General features: G+C 50.0%; 1 protein-coding gene across 6 annotated transcripts in view; it reads right to left on the reverse strand.

Annotated features, from left to right (window-relative positions):
- Window positions 1-1,370: 1,370 nt before the first annotated feature.
- The window catches only part of CDK5RAP2 (CDK5 regulatory subunit associated protein 2), a 172,035-nt gene continuing 152,217 nt past the window's right edge, over window positions 1,371-21,188 (reverse strand). For all 6 annotated transcript variants that reach the window (XM_045883023.3, XM_054509379.2, XM_054509378.2 and 3 more), the window contains 8 exons: window positions 21,026-21,147; window positions 19,715-19,963; window positions 16,759-16,836; window positions 15,468-15,733; window positions 13,500-13,643; window positions 6,562-6,688; window positions 1,933-1,979; window positions 1,371-1,467 (listed from right to left, as the gene is read on the reverse strand). In XM_045883023.3, the coding sequence (XP_045738979.2) occupies window positions 1,411-1,467; window positions 1,933-1,979; window positions 6,562-6,688; window positions 13,500-13,643; window positions 15,468-15,733; window positions 16,759-16,836; window positions 19,715-19,963; window positions 21,026-21,147 (1,090 nt within the window). In that variant the 3' untranslated portion in view covers window positions 1,371-1,410. The remainder of the gene's footprint in view (window positions 1,468-1,932; window positions 1,980-6,561; window positions 6,689-13,499; window positions 13,644-15,467; window positions 15,734-16,758; window positions 16,837-19,714; window positions 19,964-21,025; window positions 21,148-21,188) is intronic.

Below are 21,188 nucleotides of genomic sequence, written 5' to 3' on the forward strand. Positions count from 1 at the left end.
ACAAGTCACACTGGGCAGAGCAGGGCCTGGTACACCTTGTTAGGGACTTGGGCTTGGAGCCGAGAGTCAAACTGTCTCAGGCGGGGCAGCATCCTGGGGCAGATGGTGCTTTCTCGCCATACCTCGGCTGCTACAGGGCACAAAAGGAATTCAGATGTGGCAGGCAAGATTCGAGAAACCTGGCGGGAGAGGAACTAAAGACAAGGAGCGCAGGGGTAGGGAAAGAGGCAAAGGGACCAGAGACTAGGACCTCCAAGAGGTCAAAGCAGAGGAGGGGACAAGGAGCGAGCAAGCTGACGGACATGAGGCGATGGTACAAGGGCAAAGTGTCAGAATGAGTGATTGCAGAGGAAAAGCAAACTGAAGTGTCCCCCACACAGACGCCGAAGTCCCCAGAATGATGGCCGGCATGGGCACAGAGGGAGGTGGAGTCAGGATTCGCTGTGCTCCCCGATGATGGGCTGCTCAGCGGACGCCTGCTCCTTGGCACTGAGGTGAGCATGGGGCCATGAGGCAGAAGGAGCAGAGCTGAGCACAGAGCATGGGCTGGGGGAGCCCGGTCTGCCAGTGCCTCTGTGGGGTACGGTGGGCTTCTGCAAAGGGGGCTGAGCCCTACCCCGTTGACTTCTCAGCCATCAGGAAGCTCATGACAAAGACAAAGGATGATTAAACACAAAGGTCAATGACAAGGGCGTAGCAAACCACCAGGCAATGTTATGGGACAGACGGGACAGTGGAATGGAAAGAGCACCATCATCCTGGGGTCACTGCATGACAAGTCCCTGCTCCGGGCCTTACTCGGACCTCTCCCTGGGAACGGCACCCCTCAGGGGATGGCTCTGGGACATGACCACACACTGCCCAGTGCAGGCCAGATGCAGATACCGGGGCCCGGCCATGCCGCACGTTGTCCTTCCTCTCTGGACACCTGAGTGACCTTAGCAGAGACCTTGGGAGGTATCCAAGGGCCGTGCCACCCCCAAGACCCTGGCCTGTCCCGCTTTGGAGTTCAGGCCCTGGGCTTCCAGGCTCTGCACGAAGTAACTGAATCACCAAGTTGACATGCACCATTCAGTGAGGAGCCTCCCACCACGGAGCTGGCTGAGCACGAAGCCAATCTACGGTGGCCACGAAGGCCGCCGTGTGTTCAGCAATGACACCACAGCCCAGAGGCAAAGCGCCCAGCGCCCGAGAGCTCGGGGCCTGTTAGGAGCCTCACTGCTGGGCACCCAAACGCTGTCTGACGACAACCCTTAAACCGACTTTAGGAGAGAAAACATAAAGGGAAAAGCAGATTTCCTTCAGCCAGACAGTCCTTTTCTTCCCTCCATAAATCGAAACCACACTTGTAACAAAGCCACAGCGGGAGCTCAGTGGGAACCACAAGCTTTATTGGCTGGAAAGTTCTCCTCAGGAGCCTGGTCGGCTGGGGCTGGATGTTCCTGGATGGGCACCCCCAGGCCTAAGCTAGGAAAAGGGAGGGAGAAAAGGAGAATTTTAGGTCCCATGGAGGGCCTCCAAGTAATAAGATCCCCAGCAGAGTTCAAGGCGAAACTGTTACACTGAAACTACTTTCAAGGACACACTGTTTACTCAGTAAATATTTACAGAACCCAGTGAGGTAAGATCGTATTGTATTCATTCCTTCTACAGATGTTTATCAAACACCTACTACGCGCCAGGCACTGTTTGCTGTATTTCTCACTCGGAAAAATAGCCAACAAATGTAATAATTAGAACAAGCCCTGAAAACACACGATAATAAAACAAAACTTTTTATGTGCTGCTGGTGGAAAAATGCAATTGTTTGTGGAAGACGTGTGTCCTGGTTTCACCTTCAGCTTCGTTTTTCAAAAGAAGTCACTTCCTGCCCGGCGCCCATTCCCCATGCCCCAAATGGGCTTCCAATAACAGAACTCAAAGGGGCATTACCTCCAGGTTTCCTCTGGCCTTCCGAAGGATTTTGTGGGTTACGACCACTGAGAAGAAAGAAAGAATGGGATTGTTAGACACAGATGCTCAGGGAGACAGTGTAAAAGCTGGCTGCTGGGAGGAAGCACCCCCTGAACCCCAAATGGGTCAGGTAGACATGTGGACAAGCCAGAAGCATCCAGACCCAAGAGAGGTGTGGAAGGCTCCAGCTGCCCATCACACACCCCAAGACCAAAGAGTCCATGGTGGGCCAGAGTCACCTCCTCGAGGTCATGCTAAGCCACAACCTCACAGCGATACCAGCCCGTGTTTCAGGCTCGGCAAAGCCTGTGCATGCCCAGGCAACCCTGGGGCTCACCTCTATGGGTCCGAAGGGCGAGGGCAATGGTGCAGGGCAGGGGAGAGTCCCGTGCCTAGCCCCCACACACTTTGGTCTCCTAGGCCCTCCTGAGGCACAGCTCTGGGAAGGGGGTGTGTCCAACCCCAAGCAAGCCCATGTGCCAAGGCCCAAGGCAAGGGTCACAGGCAGTTCTGCAAAGTCAATTTTTACCCTCAGAGCAGGCGTTCAAATCAATTGGGGGAAAGCATGAACTCTGGGCATTTTTTTCTCCTTAGATGTCCTTAGCTGGGAGAAGAACCCGACGTGATTCCCTGGATGGGACGAGTCCAGAGGTCCCACCGATCAGATGCTCTAAACTGTGTGCAGGGCAGATGCTCAGTGAATCAGGAGCCCTGGGAGGAAGCAGGGTGCCTGCCTTTCAGGGCAGCAACTGTAAAGTGAGGCCGCTTCCTCCCTGAATCCTTTTTCTTGTCCAACACAAACACCAGCAGCGGTGGGAATGCCACCACTGAAGAGATTTCTGGCCCTATCAGGGGTCCGTTCTAAACATGCCTCGGTGAGGATCATGGAATCCGCTTACTCCCTGGGGAAGACAGAGTCAAGGCTTCTGGAACTGGGCCTTTGGCCAATGGTGCCCAAGTATGAAACAGACTCCCCATCAATGCACACACAGTCCAACTCCCCAATGCCTCCTTCAGAAGAGGAGCCATGTGGTGGCCTTGGGAAAATATTTATTTCTTGCCTCACAAAATATTTCCAACGAAGTAACAAAGTCTGTTTGCAATCTGTGATACCCGGGGGGTGGGTGGGGGAGATAGCCAGTGTGGGCTGTTTTTAACTGGCCAAACTGGATTTCAGAGGTGCCCACTGTCTCTCTGCGCCCTCCACCCCCATGCCACAGGGCAGGAGTTCTGCACCTGGGTCCGGGGTTATGCTTTAGGAGGGGTCCTAAATCCCTGGAAACTATGTGCAAATCTTTGCACGTATCTGGGTGGATGCGTTCTTCTGGAAAGACCTCCTACCTCTTCTGAGACTTGCCAAAGGGCCTGTGACCCAGAAAAGATTAGGTACCCCAGGTGTAGAGGTTTAAAATCATACTGAAAGGAGACCAGAGGTACCAAAAGCACAAGACTCCCCGTGAAGAACGAGGGCTCACCTGCCCCAAGCATGAAAGGGCCTCACATCTGCACAGTACTGCTCACCTTCCAGAGCCCGGAAATCCCTGCTGCCAGGAGAAGCCCGAGAGACAGAGCAGTAACAAGCTCGTCCCAAATCCAGGCTTGCCCAGTGCTGAGGCATGACTCGAACCCAGGACTGCCCAACTCCACGCAGGGTTCCTCCCACCTCAGCAGAGGGCTGACAAAGAAGCCACCAGCTTCGGTGTCTAGCTCGTGACAGGCAGCTTGCCGACTGTGACCTCAGTGAATACCCCCAAGTCTGTCCGGGCGGCATCCCTAGGTCAGAGGCTGGAGGTGAGGCCGTGGTTCCAGGTCACGTGACAAGGAAATGGCAGGGGCCCTTGGGTCTCCCCGTGACAGCTTTCCCTCCTTTCCCCTGCAGACTCTGGGAGCAGACGAGGTGTTCAGCTTGGTCAAGACCAGCCCCAGGCCCTTGCTCTTCCCGGTCACCATGGTGGGGGAGGGGGGCAGAGGAGGGGACACTACACCAACTTTCGCTTCATCCTTCAGAGCCAGGAGCAGACCTGAGGCTGGCAGGTTCGGGGACTCTCCAAGGACCTGGCTCACTGGGTGGAGCTACACAGCCTGGCACTGGAGTCATCACAGGCCAGGGCTGGCCACCAGCTGGGCCACCTTGGGAAACCCCTCACCCGGCTCTGAGCCGAGCCCTGCAGACATGGAGATGGGTGACACCGCTTTAGCGGGGGCAGTGGTATGAGACATCTGTGGTTTTTCTATTAACGGTCTGCCTGCCACCTGTACTCATAGAATCCAGTCTGAACTCATGGGAAAAAGGAGGCAGAGAACTAGTGTTTGTTGAGCACATGCTCTGTTCCTGAAAAAAGCACAATAAAGTTGAGGTATCATTACCATCCCATTTTACAGATATGAAAACTGAGGCACTTCTAACTAAGTTGTGATTAGAACCCAGGCCTGTCTGGCCAACCTGAGTCCATTGGAATTACTGTGTCTGGTTAGAGATGAGGAATTAGAAGCTCAGGGAGTTAAAGTCATTTATTCCAGGTCACACAGGGGTGTGGAAATCTGAACTGTGCTCAGTAATGACTCCAGGATCACTGACGTGGGGCTCAGAGGCTGGATCGACCATAGTAACTTGCCCATCTGAACCTACTGCCCACTTCCAAAATCTCCTCACCAGCAAGTGAGGTGAATTTCATGAGCCCTGTGACTGTTCGGGGCTGCCACGGAGAGATGCCACTGCAGAGTCCTACTGTCCCTGGATTGGGGGCTGCGCAAAATCGCCACCTCCCACCCCCTGCTGCCCTGGGGGTCTTACCCGAGTGCTCCACAGCTGCCTCACACATGACCACGACTGGCGCTGTCCCCCAGAGGTGCCGCCAGTGCTTTTACTCTATGTATGACGGGAAGCCCGGGCCAGAGCCCTGCGACAGCCACCACTCGGCCAGGGTTGCCTCCTGACAATCTGCCAAAACCATCCCCTCCCCTCCATGGCCCTGCCCCAGCCCTGCCAGGCCTCCCTGCTGTCATCAGGGGGACCGCCATAGCCCCCAAAAGGTCTCTCTGCCTCCTGCCACACACACCCCCCCACACACTGCTCAGCCACAAGGACCTTCTAAGACTCGATGGGCCACACTGACTCCTGTCACTCATTCTTGAGTCCGTCCACAGGCCCCTGGGGACCCTACTTAGCTCTTTCGCTTTGTCCCTCAGACCAAATCCCTTGGCATATCCCAAGTAGGTTCCTGAATACTGAGTTCCCACCCTTGAGGCCACCTGCCATAATCCTGTCCCTACCCCTTCTCTAACTCCTACTCATCCCTCAAGACCCCATCAGTCCAGAGCCCTGAACCACCTGAGGCTGCTGGGGACGTGCTGCCCTGCAGCTAACTTTTGCTTCTGCCCCGTTAAGCCAAAGCTCTGTGCTGGCAGGAACTGTCTCGCTCACCTCTGTGCCCAGAGCCTGGCACGGGGGCATGGAGCACAAAGTCAGCACCTGCCCCACGACTGAGCATCTTTCTTCCACACTTCCAACTGTGCCAGTCTCATGGAGTCTGCTTCAGAAGGTTCCTTGGGGGGTAGCTAAGAAGAACTCCTACCCGACAACAATCTACGTTCTGTGCTTCTCAGAAATGCCCCAACGACGCTGGCCTTGGAGAAGACAGCAGCATGGAGCAGGCAGGTAGCTCCAGAGGAAAGCCCCAGTCGGCAGCCCTCCCAGAACGGGGACAGGGACAGGCAGACAGCGAGGCTGGGCCAGGGCTGTGACGCCCACAGGCACCGGCAGAAACTCGGCGGTGCACCCATGCTGTGGGTTTCTACTGGGGCCAGAGACCTGTTCCCCACCATCTCTGAAGCTCCCGGATCAGGACGAGCAGTGACGTTACAAATGCTATTTAGCCTGAGTTTCTGTATCTGCCCTGAGGAGTAATTCTCAAAACCATCCCCTCCCCCTGGATCTTCACGGCCCGGCCGAGGCCTCCTTCTGGCCTGCCCGGACCAGGGCAGCAATCACCAGCAAGGCTTTCCCACACACACAGCAACAGGTCCGTGCTCTGCCCTGCACACGACCGGCCCGGGGCCTGCACCCTGAGGCCTTTCACGATGCAGTCCCAGTCCCAGCGACCCCTCCAGCCTCAACCTGCCACTTGCAGTCTTACTCCAGCCACGTGAACTGGCGTAGGCTTCTCACATCCAAAACCTTCTTTCTTACCACTCTGCCTTTGTCCACGCTGCCCCCTTTCCATCTGACCCACACCTGCTCCTTCCTGCAGACTCAGCTGTCCGTGTGTCCAAGAAGCCGACCTTCTAGGACAGAATGACGCCCTCCCCATCCCCCTCTCGGTGTTGCCTAAGGCCCTACCCCACACATGTTCCTGTCAAAGCACACGCCATGCACCTGTCTCCCCAAAGAGATGACAGTCGCTGGCAGCACATGGCCTCTCCACTGAGGTCTGTTAAGTGAATTTATTTGTGCAGGTCAGAAAGGACGAAGTATGAAAGGAAACCCATAAATAGGAGGCATGATGACAGGTGATCTGGAATCCCAAGTGGGTGTCCAGGAGGGGGTTTTTAGTCCTCAGAGGCATGAAGTGGTCAGACACAGCGGCCCGCCCCCAACCGCTCACTTACACTGATCAAAGATGATTTTTTCCTGGTGCTTGCTCAGCTGCAAAAGCTTCACAGAGTTTTGCAACTTCTTTTCTTGTTCAAACAGCTTTTTGTGTAGTTTGGTGATCTCTGCCTTCATTTTTCCAGTCTCGAGAGAAAAGGAATTGGAAAAATGAACAAAGAATACAAAACACCCTAACACATAGGAAAGAATTAAAACACATACAAAAAGATGCTCAACCTTACTAACAGCAATATTTGAATGAAAACTAGAAGCCATTTTCTGCTGGTCAGATTGGCAAAACCAGGAAAATCCAGCGGGGCCAGGGTGTGGGGCGAGCACTCTTGGGAGCACTAGCGGGACTGCGAGTTGGCACAGTCTGGGTGGAACGCCCTGGCAAGATTTACCAAACTGTAAAATGCACTCAACCCTTTGATCCAGCAAGTCTATACTTAGGCATGTACCCCCACCAATAAGCACATAAGCACAAGAAGATACCTATGTTCCTGGATGTTCATCTCAGCATTGTTCATAGTAGGAGCCAATAAACAACCTGGTTTGTTTCAACAGGGGTCTGCATAAGTAAATCATGGTACTCATATACGATGGCATAATTCTGCAGCTATTAAAAATGATGTTGTAGGGGCGCCTGGGTGGCTCAGTCGGTTAAGGGGCTGCCTTTGGCTCAGGTCATGATCTTGGGGGTCCTGGGATGGAGTCCCACATCAGGCTCCCTGCTCAGTAGGGAATCTGCTTGTCCTTCTCCCTCTGCCCCTCCCCCCGCTTGTGCTCTCTCCCTCCCCCCCCTCTCTCAAAGAAATAAAGAAAATCTTAAAAGAAAATCTTGTAGAACTCTATTTATTGATGTTGAAAGATCATAATTAGTGACAAAAAGAGCCCAGAACTGCTATTGTATACCAGGCATTCCTGTTTAATAAAAGTGAATACATAGATTTATATCCATAGACGTATATGTGATGTCTAAAAAATGTGATGAACAAAGAGACAACATCAAAACGTTCATAGTGATTTATCTCTGAGAGATGTGATTTGGAAGTTTTATTTTTCATTTTTAAAAATTTATCAGAATTGTTTGAGGTTTTTTCTTTTTAACAAAAACTATAATGATCATTAAAACAAAAAATTTTAATGATAAATTTTAAAAAGAGAATATAAAATTATGATTAGGAGAGTATGATCCTCAGGAGAGCTTTCATCTTTGAGAGGTGTGGGGAACTCTGGCTCGCCACCCACTGGCAGCCAGAGTTCCCAGACCTCGAATGTGAAATGTGCACAGTCTACAGGCTCTCTTAACCAGTCTCCGCTGAGCTGGTTCACAGAGTTAAGGACACTCCTTTCTCATCAACCTCCCCCCTCCAGCCACCCCCCCTAAGGCATGCTGGCACAGGGCACCCTCTGCGACGGGGAAACACCTCTGCTCCCCAGAGGGGAGACATCAGGCTGCCAACTTACAAGGAACCCCACTTAACTTTGTTCCCAAACTTGTTTATGGCAGTTTACTTGCAATCAGTTATGGGATTTAATTAAGTATTAAGTAAACCCATGAAATGTGTATATGAAAAGAGAGAATTGGTTGTATGAAAACTAACATATGTCTCAGGAAAGACTTGATAAAGTCAAGTCACTAAAAACCACATTTCTGGCAAATTAGGTGTGGGTGAATCAACTATGAAAGATGTGGAAGGAACGTAATCTAGAAGAATTCTATATTCAAGTTGCTTTACAAGTGTCTACATTTTTTCTTCATCTTAAAAATACAGAAATTGGAAGTGACACACATACATTATGGATGTGGTTTATGAAAGAAAGGAGATGTGAAATCCTCATCAGCAGACCTACATTCAAAGAAAAGGTCCTGGCCCTACATCAAAAGAATGGCAAATGAATGTACATTTAACTGTTTTCAGTTAAACTATGATGTTTAAGGTATGTATCATCTCTTGATTCCCTGCTTTAACCTACTTTCAAGATTAACCAACTGTGTCAGCTACAAGGACGTCAACTGTTCTTCCAAAACAGATCCTAATTTAAACCTCAGGTTTTCTCCGATTCTCTTCCTCACGCTAAGAGCCCACAAAGATTTGTGTCAGGTCATGGTTTCCCAGACCACACATTCTGGGACAAAGTCATTCTCCACGGCTGTAGAACTGGGATAATCCCTGACCCCATCCATCTAGAGTGAGATGCAAAGGGGATGATGCCTGAGGATGGACCATGGTTTCCTCATCCCTGCCTGGCTAACCTCTAGTCCTCTTTCAAAAGTCAGCTTGGGCAACACCTCCTCCAGGAAGCCTTCCTTGAGACTCCTCCCCAGCGGAAGTCTAGGTTGGTTACTGCTCCTTTGGATACTCACTACGCCTAGTCCTTCCCTCGTCATTGCCCATTTCATGTTGAATTTAACTGATCATTTATTTGTTTGCTTCTTCTCCCGAGACTCAATTCTTCCTTCTGACCCCCAGCACCTGGCACAGAGTAGGTGCTGTGAGACCCTTTGCCAACTGGAAGGTTAAATTTTCACTTGCACTCCCAAAATATCCTATCCATCTTCTATCCAGAACTTAAAACAAGGCATTTTAATTCTGCATGTCTGCTATTCCTCTGAACTAAAGTCTTCATTTTTACAGGATGAATGTGCCATGGCAAAAACAACAGGGCTAGAAGACCCAGCTCGGTCCATTCCAGCTGTGATGATAAAGCAAGGAATTTTGGTTCTCACGTCTGGAAAATGGTAACATAATACCTACCTCTCTGGAGGTTCCCATAAGGGATGAAAGGAGATGCTGCGTGTAGGGCAGAGTGCCTGCCACCTAGGAGAGCTCAACAGAGCAGCTCTTCCTTCAGGCCACAGAGCCCAGCTCAGAGCTGGGACACACGCCCCTCCCAGGAGGCCACCCGCTGACTCAGAAGTGTTGGGCCTGACTCCCGGAGCTGGCTTTTTGAATGGTTTTTTCTTTTTTATAATGAAAAACCTCAAACACTCACAAAAGTAGAAAGAATGGGATAATGAACTGCCAGCTTCAGTGATTATCAAATAATGGCCAAACCTGCTTCATCTACGTCCCTACCCACCCACACACTAAAAGTATTTTTAAACTCAACCCCAGAAGGCAATCATATTTCATGTCCATAAAATATTTCATATATAGTTCTAGAAAAAAGATTCTTTAGAAAGAAAAACAACATTGTCACCACACCTAGAACAACAATAAAAGAAGATGTGATGTATATACACACAATAGAATATTACGCAGCCATCAAAAAAATGAAATCTTGCCATTTGCAATGATGTGGATGGAACTAGAGGGTATTATGCTAAGTGAAATAAGTCAGTCAGTGAAAGACAATTATCATATGATCTCACTGATATGTGGAATTTAGGAAACAAGGCAGAAGATCATAGGGGAAGAGAGGAAAAAAATGAAACAAGACGAAACCAGAGAGGGAGACAAACCATAAGAGACTCTTAATCATAGGAAACAAACTGAGGGTTGCTGGAGGGGAGGGAGTGGGGGGATGAGGTAACTGGGATGATGGACATTGGGGAGGGCACGTGATGTAATGAGTCCTGGGTGTTATTTAAGACTGATGAATCATAGACCTGTACCCCAGAAACGAACATTATATGTTAATTAATTGAATTTAAATAAAAAATTATTTTAAAAAAAATAATTGCTTAGTATCACCATGTACGTCAGGAGACATTTCCCTGAGCCCATCATAATTTCATTTTTTTGAACAACTGGTCCAATTCATCGGCATCCAAATAAACTCCATGTTTTGCAGTTGATATGTCTCAAGTTTCTTTCAATCCAGTGGTTCTCAGGGCTACTAAGAAGACTTGTAAAAACAGACCACTGGGGCCCACTCCCAGACTTTCCGATTATAGATCTGGGGTGAGGCCCCAAAATTTGCCTTTCCAACAAGTTTCCAGATGACACTGATGTTGCTGACCCAGGGACCATAATTTGAGAACCACTGTAAATCTGTTTTACTCCCTCTTTCCCCTCTTTTCCAGTAGGATGAAAAGATGTTCTAAGCTCATATTGTACATTTCCTGCCCCAGACCTAGAATCAAACCATTTCTCCAAGGAGTCCTGGTTCCTGTTAGTGGGAAAAGGTATTTAGAAACCACAGTTTGGCAGTAGAGGTGCTCACTGGTACTGGAGTGGACATTTTTAAAGCCTAAAAGTAAATGTTTTTAATAAGAAATGTAACACAAGTTCATACTGATATTTCCAAATCAAGGATGGCAGGATTTTTGCTTCTTTGTCTTTAAATTTATATCTCTTCTCTGGCAGTAAAAATCTTAACCTAATTAGCTATTTGTTTTATCCTACAATACAAATATAACAGTTTTTAAACATCAGTACCAATATTACTATTAACAGTACCATCACTGAAAACCACATTTTTTTTTTCAGTCCTTTTTTGCCCTTAGAGTATTTCTACTAGGGATATAGTCAAAATGCTGTGTTTTAGTCTTGAAATGTTCCCTCTTTGTTGGGTATGCCTTCAATACTACATATATAGTAAGGTTTGTTCATCTTACTATCAATTTTAAGAAATTGCTCTTTTTCCATTTTGATTTATTTTCAATTATTTAAAGCACTTGTACAGTTCCAATGTCAAATTTACAAAACAAGATCTTTGCAGAGAAATCTACCTCTATTCCTGCCCTTCCCTCCTCTTCCTTCCCACCCCTCCAAGTAGCCTGTTCCCTTGTTATTGTTTATACTTCCAGTTAAAGAAAATTTTTATAAGCAAATATGTGTATATATTTGTATCTCTCCCCACAACCTTCTTAGATAAACTGATGTATATGATACACACTTTCCAGAGTAGTCCTAGGGACTGCAGGGGACGGTATATTAAATGCAAAAGGCAAATTAATGACACTCAGAGAAAACCCTAGGTCGTAAAAAAAAAAAAAAAAAAAAAAAAAAACCACTGGGGTTGATGGCAAAAACTTGGAAATCTGCTTTACACACATTTCACACTAAGAAAAAGGCACTGTATGAAACACAGGCAGGGACAAAAAGTGGCTTGAGGCAATTTAACACCACGCGGGGGGTCTGTGTGCACCAGCAACCATATCAGAGCAACTCTAAGGTCCTTTTTCTGGCTCTAAAATTCTATGATGCTAAAGTCAGCATAACCAATTATATGAGAAACGCTTGGAAAGAAGGGTGAGTCATCACAAGCGCCGGCCAGTCCCTGGACTAGTTTGCTGGTGGGGGGGGATCGATGTGACTATAATTTACATTTACACACACACACACACACACACACGAAAGAAGATCTACATTCCTTCTGTCTATTTAACAGACACTACTGTGTACTGAGGACAAAAACATTGCATCGAGTTTCATTCAGCACATTTTATGTGCTTTAAAAATCATATGGGCAAGTACTCGTTTGGGAATAGGAAAAAAAAATTATTCACTCAAAAATATGAACAAAATAAACATGGCCCCTTCTGGGACACAGACATTAAACAAACAAATATATAATTTGCGACAAGGGCTATGATGAAGCAGAAGAGGGCGCTATGACTGAGTGACTGGGAAGCCCCTCCAACCCTGACGTAAGATGGAAGCTGAGACGGGAAAGGTGCGAAGAAGCCTGGCAGCCAAGAGGGGGGAGCCCAGGCACTCAGGCAGTCGGAGCATCTGTGTCACCCAGCCGAAGATGGGAAGAGCTCGGTGGGTGAGCAGAAAACGCAAGGCCAATGTGGGTCTGGAGCCCAGTGGGCCCTCTTCCTCTCCATGGCCCCACTGGCTAAAAGTGGCCAAAACATGATTTCCCTGCGAAATGACTGGTTACCTACCTCCCCGAGCTTAGTGCACCCAAACTTCCTCCCTAGGATCCCAAGAGGGAAATCACAGGGCAGGCTCATTAGAACCTTCCGAGGCTTCACTGCTGCCTCTTTGCCACGGCTGACAGATCTGAGAGCTGTCAGAAGGGGTTTAACTAGATGAGTAACGACATGGAATGCCAATTTCCCTCTGCCTTTCTCCTGGCCTTTGGCAAAAACTGATAGCTTAGATAAATGCAGGGTAGATACCTATCAGAGCACCAAGCAAAGTTCTAACTCTTCCTTCATCTGCATGCTCGTCCTTCCGGGAGGCTCCTTGAACGACCAGAGTGGCAGCTCGCCGTGTCACGATACCAGCTGTTTCCCACCGACGAAAACCTAGGGAGGGCCTCTGCACTGCCTGACTCCTGGTTTGTGCCATGAAAGATGGGGATGAGGATGGTTGTGGGATCAACCATTCTGAATTCGGTCACAATCAAGTTGCTGCAAAGTCAAGCTTTATGCTTTCGAGGGAAATTTCAATGGTTTTGCAATAAATGATTTTCATTGGTTAAAAAAAAAAAACTTTCGAAGGAGTTAAAACAGATTGCAACTAGAATCCCTATAATCTGACTCTGAAAGCTATCAAAAGGAATCAGAGAGTCCAGAGAAAGGCACCTAAAATGAAAGAGATTTAGAGTGGAAGGGAATGAGCTAGTCCATGAGGACAAACTAGGACTTAAAATCTATAAAATGAAAGCATACCCTTTGGATTCAGATACTTGTGCTGCCAAAACCATCTCTGTAACCTTGGTCGGGCCTCACTCCCAGACCCTCAGCTTCCCCATGTGTAAGACGCAGACAGGATTTCCCTCCACAAAGACACGCTGCGAGTGGGGACGTGGTCAGGTCAGGACCACAGGCCGAGCCCACGGGGATGCTGGGGGAGCAGGCAAGGTCACACCTGAAGCAGCCAGCACGGTGCCTGACACGACACCCTTACCAAACACGGCACCTCCCCCGTCCTCTGACGTGTTCCCCAAACTGAGGGCACACCTGCCACAAGCAAGGTCCTGGGCTGCAGACCGAGTCACAAGCCCCAGTGGCATCCCTAAGCCTCGGGATCCGGGTGTCACCACCTACCTGTTCACACTGAAGCGGGCACTGGCCAGTTGTGGGGAGTGAGACCCTCCAGAAAAGCGTCAATAATCTCGCAGCCTCTTCGAGGATCAGATTGGCTGTGCCCACGCTGGTGACAAACCTGTTCAGAGGCGCCAAGTGTGGACCCTGCGCAAGGGGCGGGGTGGGCGAGGGGAGAAGGTTGTTACATGCCATTGAAAAAGATTATGGACAAGCCGGCTTTAATGGGCAGCATAAATCTCCAGACCGCAGGGCTTGTGTCCACATGCTGAGCGAGAGCCTGGTGCCAGACGACACCAATTTATTGTTCTTAAAGACTGGTGAATTATAGATTATGAGAGAATTTCGGTGGTGATTTTAGCCCAATCAATAACCATGATTAATAACCACCTGCGTTAACTGTATTTACTACGCCAAGAAGAGGGGAAGAGGGTCTGTGGTAGGGCCACTCGCATGGCTCCGCACCACGGAGCCTCTCCGGAAGGCAAAAGGTGCCAACAGCAAGGGACGAAACACGAGTGCTTCTGTCTTCAGCAGCCCCTGCTAAACGGCGCTGCGTACTGCCAATATGAAGTTGGGGCCTCGTAAAGTCTCCCTCACCCTCTGCTGACAGAGGCAAACCCTAATCGGGGGAGGTCAAGGGCAAGAGAAAGCCAAGAACATGAGCCAAAGAAGGGAAAACAAAATACAGTTTAAAAAGAAAAGAAATTAAAAGAGCGCTGTCTTCACGAGGAATAAAATCACTACAAAATAAAATGATGCACTCTTTAGCTATCAAATTGGCAAAAAACCATACCTAAAACAATAAATAAAATTAGTTAATGAAGAACAAGGTGCAGTGAGATACTCTCACTTGTAAACAGGGATACGTATTTTTGGAAATAATGCATCAACAGTTCTCCCCAAGGGCCCTGAAGGGTTCACAGCCTGGGAGTGAGCTGCCTTCCACTATCCGCAATCCATCCCTAATGAACTAATCAAAGATGCCACGGGAGGTCTGTGTACAAGGGTGCTCACCACCCCTCACATGTCGAAAAAACAGGGCAAAGAGTAAACAAATGGTGTTACCTCCACATACTGGCTTATTTTCCAGCCCCTAAAAGTTCTAGAAAAATGCTGAATGGGATAGGAAAATTGTTTATATGTTAACTGAGAGTCAAAATACAAAATTCATGTGAGTCAGTTTTATTAAAGTTTATGAATGAGCTAAAACAGTGTGTGCGTGTGTATCAACATTTTAAGCACTGAACACCCTGTGATGTTTTTATGCTTTTGTACAATAAAGATTATGATCAGAAAACAACAGTAATCTTATTAACATTTATGAATTCATTCAACAAATATTTACCATGCACCTGCTGCACGCCAGGCCCTGTCCTAGGTAGTAAAGATACAACGTTGAGTCAAAGAGACACTATCCCTGCTCTCCTGAAGTTTATTATCTAGTGAAATGTAAAATACCAAATGACTTTTACAATAGAGTAAAACAAAATAAAACAAAAAGGCAAATCAGGTACCAAGAAGCAGGGGGCCTCAGGACCTGAGAAGAGGGACCAGAAAATGTGACCCACGGAAGCTTGGTGGTTGGGTCCAGTCTGGGAGGACAGAGAAGATGTGACCCCAGCCCTTGGAGGAAGTGAATGAGTAACTTTGTGTCAAGCACCTGGCACACTGGGTCCTCAACAAAAGGTACTTTAAAGTGAGGAGGATCCAGCAGGATGAGGCAGGAAAGAGTGACCCCAGGGAAGAGCTCGCACTGACAGGGTACAAACCTCGCCAAGGGTCCCTCCCATAGATCAGTGCCCCGGACTGGACCTGACCCCTGAGCTTTCGTGGGCTCCACTTCCTGGTCCCCCTTCTCAGGGCCTTACCGAGGATGCACGCACCCTTTGCCTCTCGGAGCCCTCAGGTGCCCTTTGCACTTACTGCTCCAGTGAGCACCTCACCCCCTCCCGCAGTCAGTCAGGTTACCTTGGTTCCCGGCTCTGGACTTGCGGGCTGGGGAGCCTCTTGGATCTGAAGGGCCATCTCGGCAAAGAGCTTCTGGCCCTGGCCAATCTGCTGGCACAGGGCCTCGTAGTCCCCAGCCAGGCCCAGGACGTGGCTGCCACTCGTGTGGGCCCACGGGCGGTGGCCAGCGACCAGGTGGGATGCACATGGGGTGCTGGTGACCGAGCTGCCACTGTTGCAGGAGAGGGAGTCCGTGTCATTTCCAGAGAGTGGAGGAGTCTCTGAAGCTACAACATGAGAGGGAAGATGTCAGATCCACTTGGGGCAGTATCCTGTGTTCATCGAGCTGCGTTCAACGACACTAAAGCCAGGTGGGAGGAAAGGCCTGTGTCCCAAATGCCACCCGGCACAGCACAGGGGGCGGCAAGTGGCCTGGCTCCCAGACCTTCGTCTATTCACCCGCCCCGGGCTTATTCGTCTGATGGGAGAAGCTCGATTCAATTCAACCAACACTTATCAGGCACCCACTCTGCAAAGACCCCTGATCTATACAGACGAATCAAGCCAGTGTCTGCACTCCAGGAGCCCATGGTCTAATCAGACACCACACGGGAGGTGTAACAGCACAATGACGAAGAGCCAGAGCTCAGAGGAAGAAATAATCAATTCCCTGTGCAGCAGGAAGAGAGATCAGGAAAGGCTTCCTAGGAGAAGCAACAATTGAGCTGGGTTGAACAAGAAGCAAAAATTACACTAAACAGAGGCAAAGCCTGTTGCTTTTTACCTTTGGATCAACAAAAGTCCAGATGAATAATTCTGACTGGGGGCCTCAGAAAAGTCATTTCACAAAGAAGTCTGCATTCAGAATAAGCCTCGGGGCAGGAGGAGGATTTGCATGGCAGAGAATGGGACAAAGGTGGCCTGGAAAAAGACGGAGCCACAACGCATGGTCCCAGTGAGAGGAGAGTGAGGGCCCATCTGCAGGATGGGGACCCCTCTGTATGGCCATATGAATGCAGATGGACAGGGCTGGACGGGCCCACTGGGGCTGGATGCTGGAGGCCTTAAAGCCACACTAAGGTGCTCACACTTCCATCTAAGGCCACAAGGACCCAATGACGTTGCTGAGGTTAATAACACCGAGGAACAGATTAACAGGCGTGGGGGAGGAGCTCACCAGCTAGACATGCTGAAGCCCCAAATCCTGACAAACACTCTCCTGATTGGGACCAGGGACCCCCTTTCATTCAATTTAAAAAGTCCTACTGCCACACCCAACCCCGCCACAGTTACCCAGACTTCAGCTTTGTACCTGATCGTGGTGGCACCACCAGGGTGGAATCAAATAGATCACAGGAATTATCTATCGCCATGGGACATTTGTCACCACCTGCAAGATGCAAAATAAGAGAAGGAAAAGAAACTGGCATTAGCATTTGAGAAAGAACTGAATGAGGATACAGTATAGCACCAGACATACACAAGCATCCACTCAAATCTCCCCTGGGACTGAGATCCCCTCTGCAGGACCCTGGGGACACGGGGCGCCCGGGGGGCTCAGTCGTTAAGCATCGGCCTTCGGCTCAGGTCATGATCCCAGGGTCCTGGGATCGAGCCCCCATCGGGCTCCCTGCTCCGAGGGAAGCCTGCTTCTCCCTCTCCCACTCCCCCTGCTTGTGTTCCCTCTCACGCTGTCTCTCTCTCTCTCTCTCTGTCAAATAAATAAATAAATAAAATCTTTAAAAAAAAAAAAAAAAAGGACCTGGGGACAGAGAGTGAGCAGGCCCAGCGTCCTCTCTGGAAGGACCCTCCTGTCCAGGAAGGAAACAGGAAGTTTCACTTCTAGGTGGTCAGGACTAAGGGAGGGAAGCATGGGGCCCTGGGGTCCCGGGGAGGGGTGCTAGCCCAGAGGAGGGAACGTAATGCAGGCACAGGAATGAGCAGCTGCAAAGGCACAGAGGAGTGAACCACCAGGACGCACTGAGGGAGGATCAAGCAGGTGGTAGGCTGAGCCCAGGGTGCAAGGGAGAGCCGCGATGGGACGCAAGGCCAGAACCATGAGGACTGTGGGGCCCCCCTCGGGGGCGTCAGACAGGGCAACGCCGAGCCGAGGACTGTGCTCTGGACTGGAGGAGTGAGTCTGGAGGTTGCTGCAGCCACCGGAGCAAGAGAGAAGAGGGACCCAAAGCAGAGTTTAGGAAGCAATGCAATGGAAACTTCAGGAGGCAAAGGCAGTTAGATGCTGTCCGAGATGATCTGCAACACTGTGCACTCTGGAGAGCGCTGGGCTGTCTGACTCTCCGGAGCCCAGGGGGCGGGACGGCACTGTCATTCAGACCTCATGGAGGAGCAGGGAGAGGAAGTGACCGCCCCAGCACTAGCAGAGTGTCGGCGGCAGAGCGAGGACCGTGCCCAGTGTCCAGGCCTTAGGACGGCCCACCAGCTCCTTCCCGCCCAGGCACCTCTGGGCACCACCGAGCGCCACGTTCGATTCCGGGGCCAAGGAGCTGCCCCTGAGAGGGATCGCTTTCTGCCAAAACCAGCCATCTTTAGAGCAGAACTTTCGAACAAGTGCACTAAATGCAATCTTGCAAAGGCTTCTGCAGAGGAAGAGAGGCCGCTGCCGACGGCAGAATTCCCACCTTCACCGGAGGACACTTTGGCACTGAAGCAGCCCTGTGGGCTGACCCTAGACAAATTCCAGAAGCAGGCAAAGGCTGTTCCATGGCCGCCTCACTTCAGCTGCCCCAGCTCTCCCTCCCGGGCAGCCCCGGCCCTGAATCGTCCTCCCAGCCCCAAACTCCCCAGCACACCCCACAGACCCGTCGGTCCCATCTCCGCCAAGCGCTAAGAAGGGCCAGGAGCAGACCTGTATTTAAAGCAGAGATACCCACTGCTGATGGCCATCCCATGCAAAAGGCGGCAATATGGCTCCTTTCTAACCGTTTGAGATTCTGCTGGTAGGATTTTTATCCTGAGAATGCTGTTTAACAGCAAAAAGCACATTAACATCGACGTTTATTAAAGCTCCAAACCAGAGACCGCTTTAATAATCACCACGGTAATGGTTTTGTGACTGAGGATCATCTGAAAACAGTAATCAGGAAGCCCGTGTGAAAGGGTGGGAAACACTTATGATGTAATATTGGACGAAAACAAAGAAAGGATGCAGAATGGCACAAAACCCAATGTCAACAACGTAAGTTCGTGCCTGCACGTGATCGCCAAATGAAGAGAAATATACAAAGCAAAATATCGTCACCCTGTACAATCGTGAAGGATTTTTTTTTTCACATTCTTTTTTTCATATCATCACATCATCTTCTGGTGAAAATTTTAAATTCCTTATCAAGGAGAGATCAATAAACCAATCGCCACAAGTTCTAAAGCATGCTGACTGGGTGATCTTTTAAGAGATTTTAATTTTTCTAAATTAAAGGCAATAGATAGAATTCCCAATCCCAGAAAAGATTAAGTCCAAGCTTTTAGACGATACTTGTTTATGAAGGATGTCGACACTCCCTGTCCCGCTGGATGTGCGCACCCACCCTGTGGGTCTTAGGATGACGGCCCCAGACACCTGAGGCTCTGCAAGGTCAGGTGCTGCTCCAGGGACAGCACTGGTCTCGGGAGCTAAAACCTCATTCCTAGCCCCGGCTCTGCCACCTGTTTGCTGTGCTGCTTTGGGCAAGTCCAGTACCCAATCTGGGTCTTAGTTCCTTCATCCACAGAGCAAAGAGGATGGCCCGGCCGACTGCCTTGAGCCTGACCATTGGCTGGCTTATTCCTGGCCTGCTGCTGGGCAAGTGACAGAGGAGTGACAAGCAACCCTTGTCCTTTCTCTGCAACCCTACACAGCCTCTGTGAGGCTAGCCCATAAACCCACGAGCAAATGTAAAACAGAAGCAGTTTTCAAACCAGGATGCTTTTAGGATCCTACAGACACTGAGAGCCAGAGTAAGATGTTTAGATTCTCTTTGAAAGGCAGTACGAGGGATTAAAAAGCATGGTCAGCAGCGGAGTGCTATGGGCAGGGATGAATGGATGTGGGGATGAGACTGGAGGTGATGAGAGCATTGGCAGCCCAAACTCCACTTCCCTCCACCAAGAGGCCCCCAGATGGAGATCACCCCTGGCTCCCGGGGCACCGGGTGGTCTGCTGTCAACGGAGGGACACCTCCGTGGGGCAAGGGCACCCTCCAGAAGCTCCCGTGTCCCACCGACACACACAGGGCAGCAATCTCCGTGAGGAGGCACAGGGACAGTACCGTGCTTGTCCAGCTGTGGGGGCCACTCAGGGACGGACAGGGTCTGGAGAGCCACGGGGAGGGCTGCTTCCTGAGCCTTCTTCCCCTCCATCGTCAGCCGCTCCTCCAGCTTGCTCTGCAGTGTGCTGTTGGTCTCGATGCTCTTTTCTAGCTGCCCCCGCAGAGCCTGGATCTCTGTTAGGAGACCACGCAGGTCACTGAAAGGGTCCTGCGCCCTCCAGCCTTCTCCTGACGCCTCTGCTCCGGCCTCTGCAAACGAGTGCAAGGGGAAAACCTGACGTCTTCCTCCACCAAAGGGTCAATCATCAAAGGAGCTCAATAGTGTTTTAAACCCGCCAGCACCACCACCCTCCCCTTCCTAAGAACTAGGTACAATTTAAAATAACAACTTGACTTTAAAAACAAAAATATTGGCAGACTTAATTGCTGCTATTCCACAGGCTAAATAAGAGCTGGAAATTAATTTTCGCTTCTGGCCATAAAAGCCGAGCAAATTGCACACCAAACCCCGAAATTATGTCTAGTAGTAATAAAATCTATTTGGGCTGGAATTATAGAATGAAAGGGGCTGATTTTAAGAGCCACAGTATATTAAAAAGGCACAACAGCAAGAATAAGAAAAGCAATGTGAGGAGAAAATGGAAGGTGTGAGGTGACCCTTCTCTAGATAAACTTTCAATAGGGAGAAACCATCTGGAAAATTCGTTTAAAAAAACTGCTACCACACCTCAAAATTGATTCTAAAACACTGGGGTTTGCAGTCAAGTTGCTCTGATCCGGTATCTATCAGAGGATCCGGGCCAACAACCATCTCCACAGCAATGCCCTGCGTGTGGCAGGCGCTCCAGAATTATTGCCCGAATACATGGGCAAAAAGAAACACACTCTAGCGGAAAACTCATAATCAAATTATTCCTTGACTGTCTGCTATGTCCCACGTACTGTGGTAGGATGCTTTTCATAAATGAGCTCAATTTTCACAACTCTACAGACTAGCTATTAGGAGACAGGTTTTATGGAGGAAGAACCAGGCCCAGAGGGGTGAGGTGAGCTGCTGAAGGTCACACAGCTGGGAGGCAGGGCATGAGAATCCAGGCCTTGGGGGCCCGACTCCCGAGCCCAAGTCTTTCTGTGGTTCTCGCTGCTTCAGAAGAACGGGCCAGAGGGCTTGCTGCAAAGTGTGCCCCCTCCGCCAGGCAGGCCAGCGAGGGCTGTGACGACAGCATTTCGGGAAAGGGTGCTAAAGTGAGCTCCCGGCCCAGACGCAGCAGCCCCAGGACGGGAAGCGCCTTGGGCCAGCGCGCCCAGTACCTCTCGGCCTCCTGTGCTCCTCCTCCAGCCTCTGATACACCTTCAGCTCCACTCGGAGGGACTGCAGGAGCTCGTCGTTCTGGCAGAGCAGCTGCTGCCTCAGCTTCGCCTCCTCCTGCACCCTGGAAAGGCCCCATGGCCACAGGGAGGAGACGTTAACTCG

This window comes from Mirounga angustirostris, unplaced genomic scaffold (assembly GCF_029215605.1).
Source record: "Mirounga angustirostris isolate CCGP_5_RB_7025 unplaced genomic scaffold, mMirAng1.0.hap1 SCAF_15, whole genome shotgun sequence".
Classification (NCBI taxonomy): Eukaryota; Metazoa; Chordata; class Mammalia; order Carnivora; family Phocidae; genus Mirounga; species Mirounga angustirostris.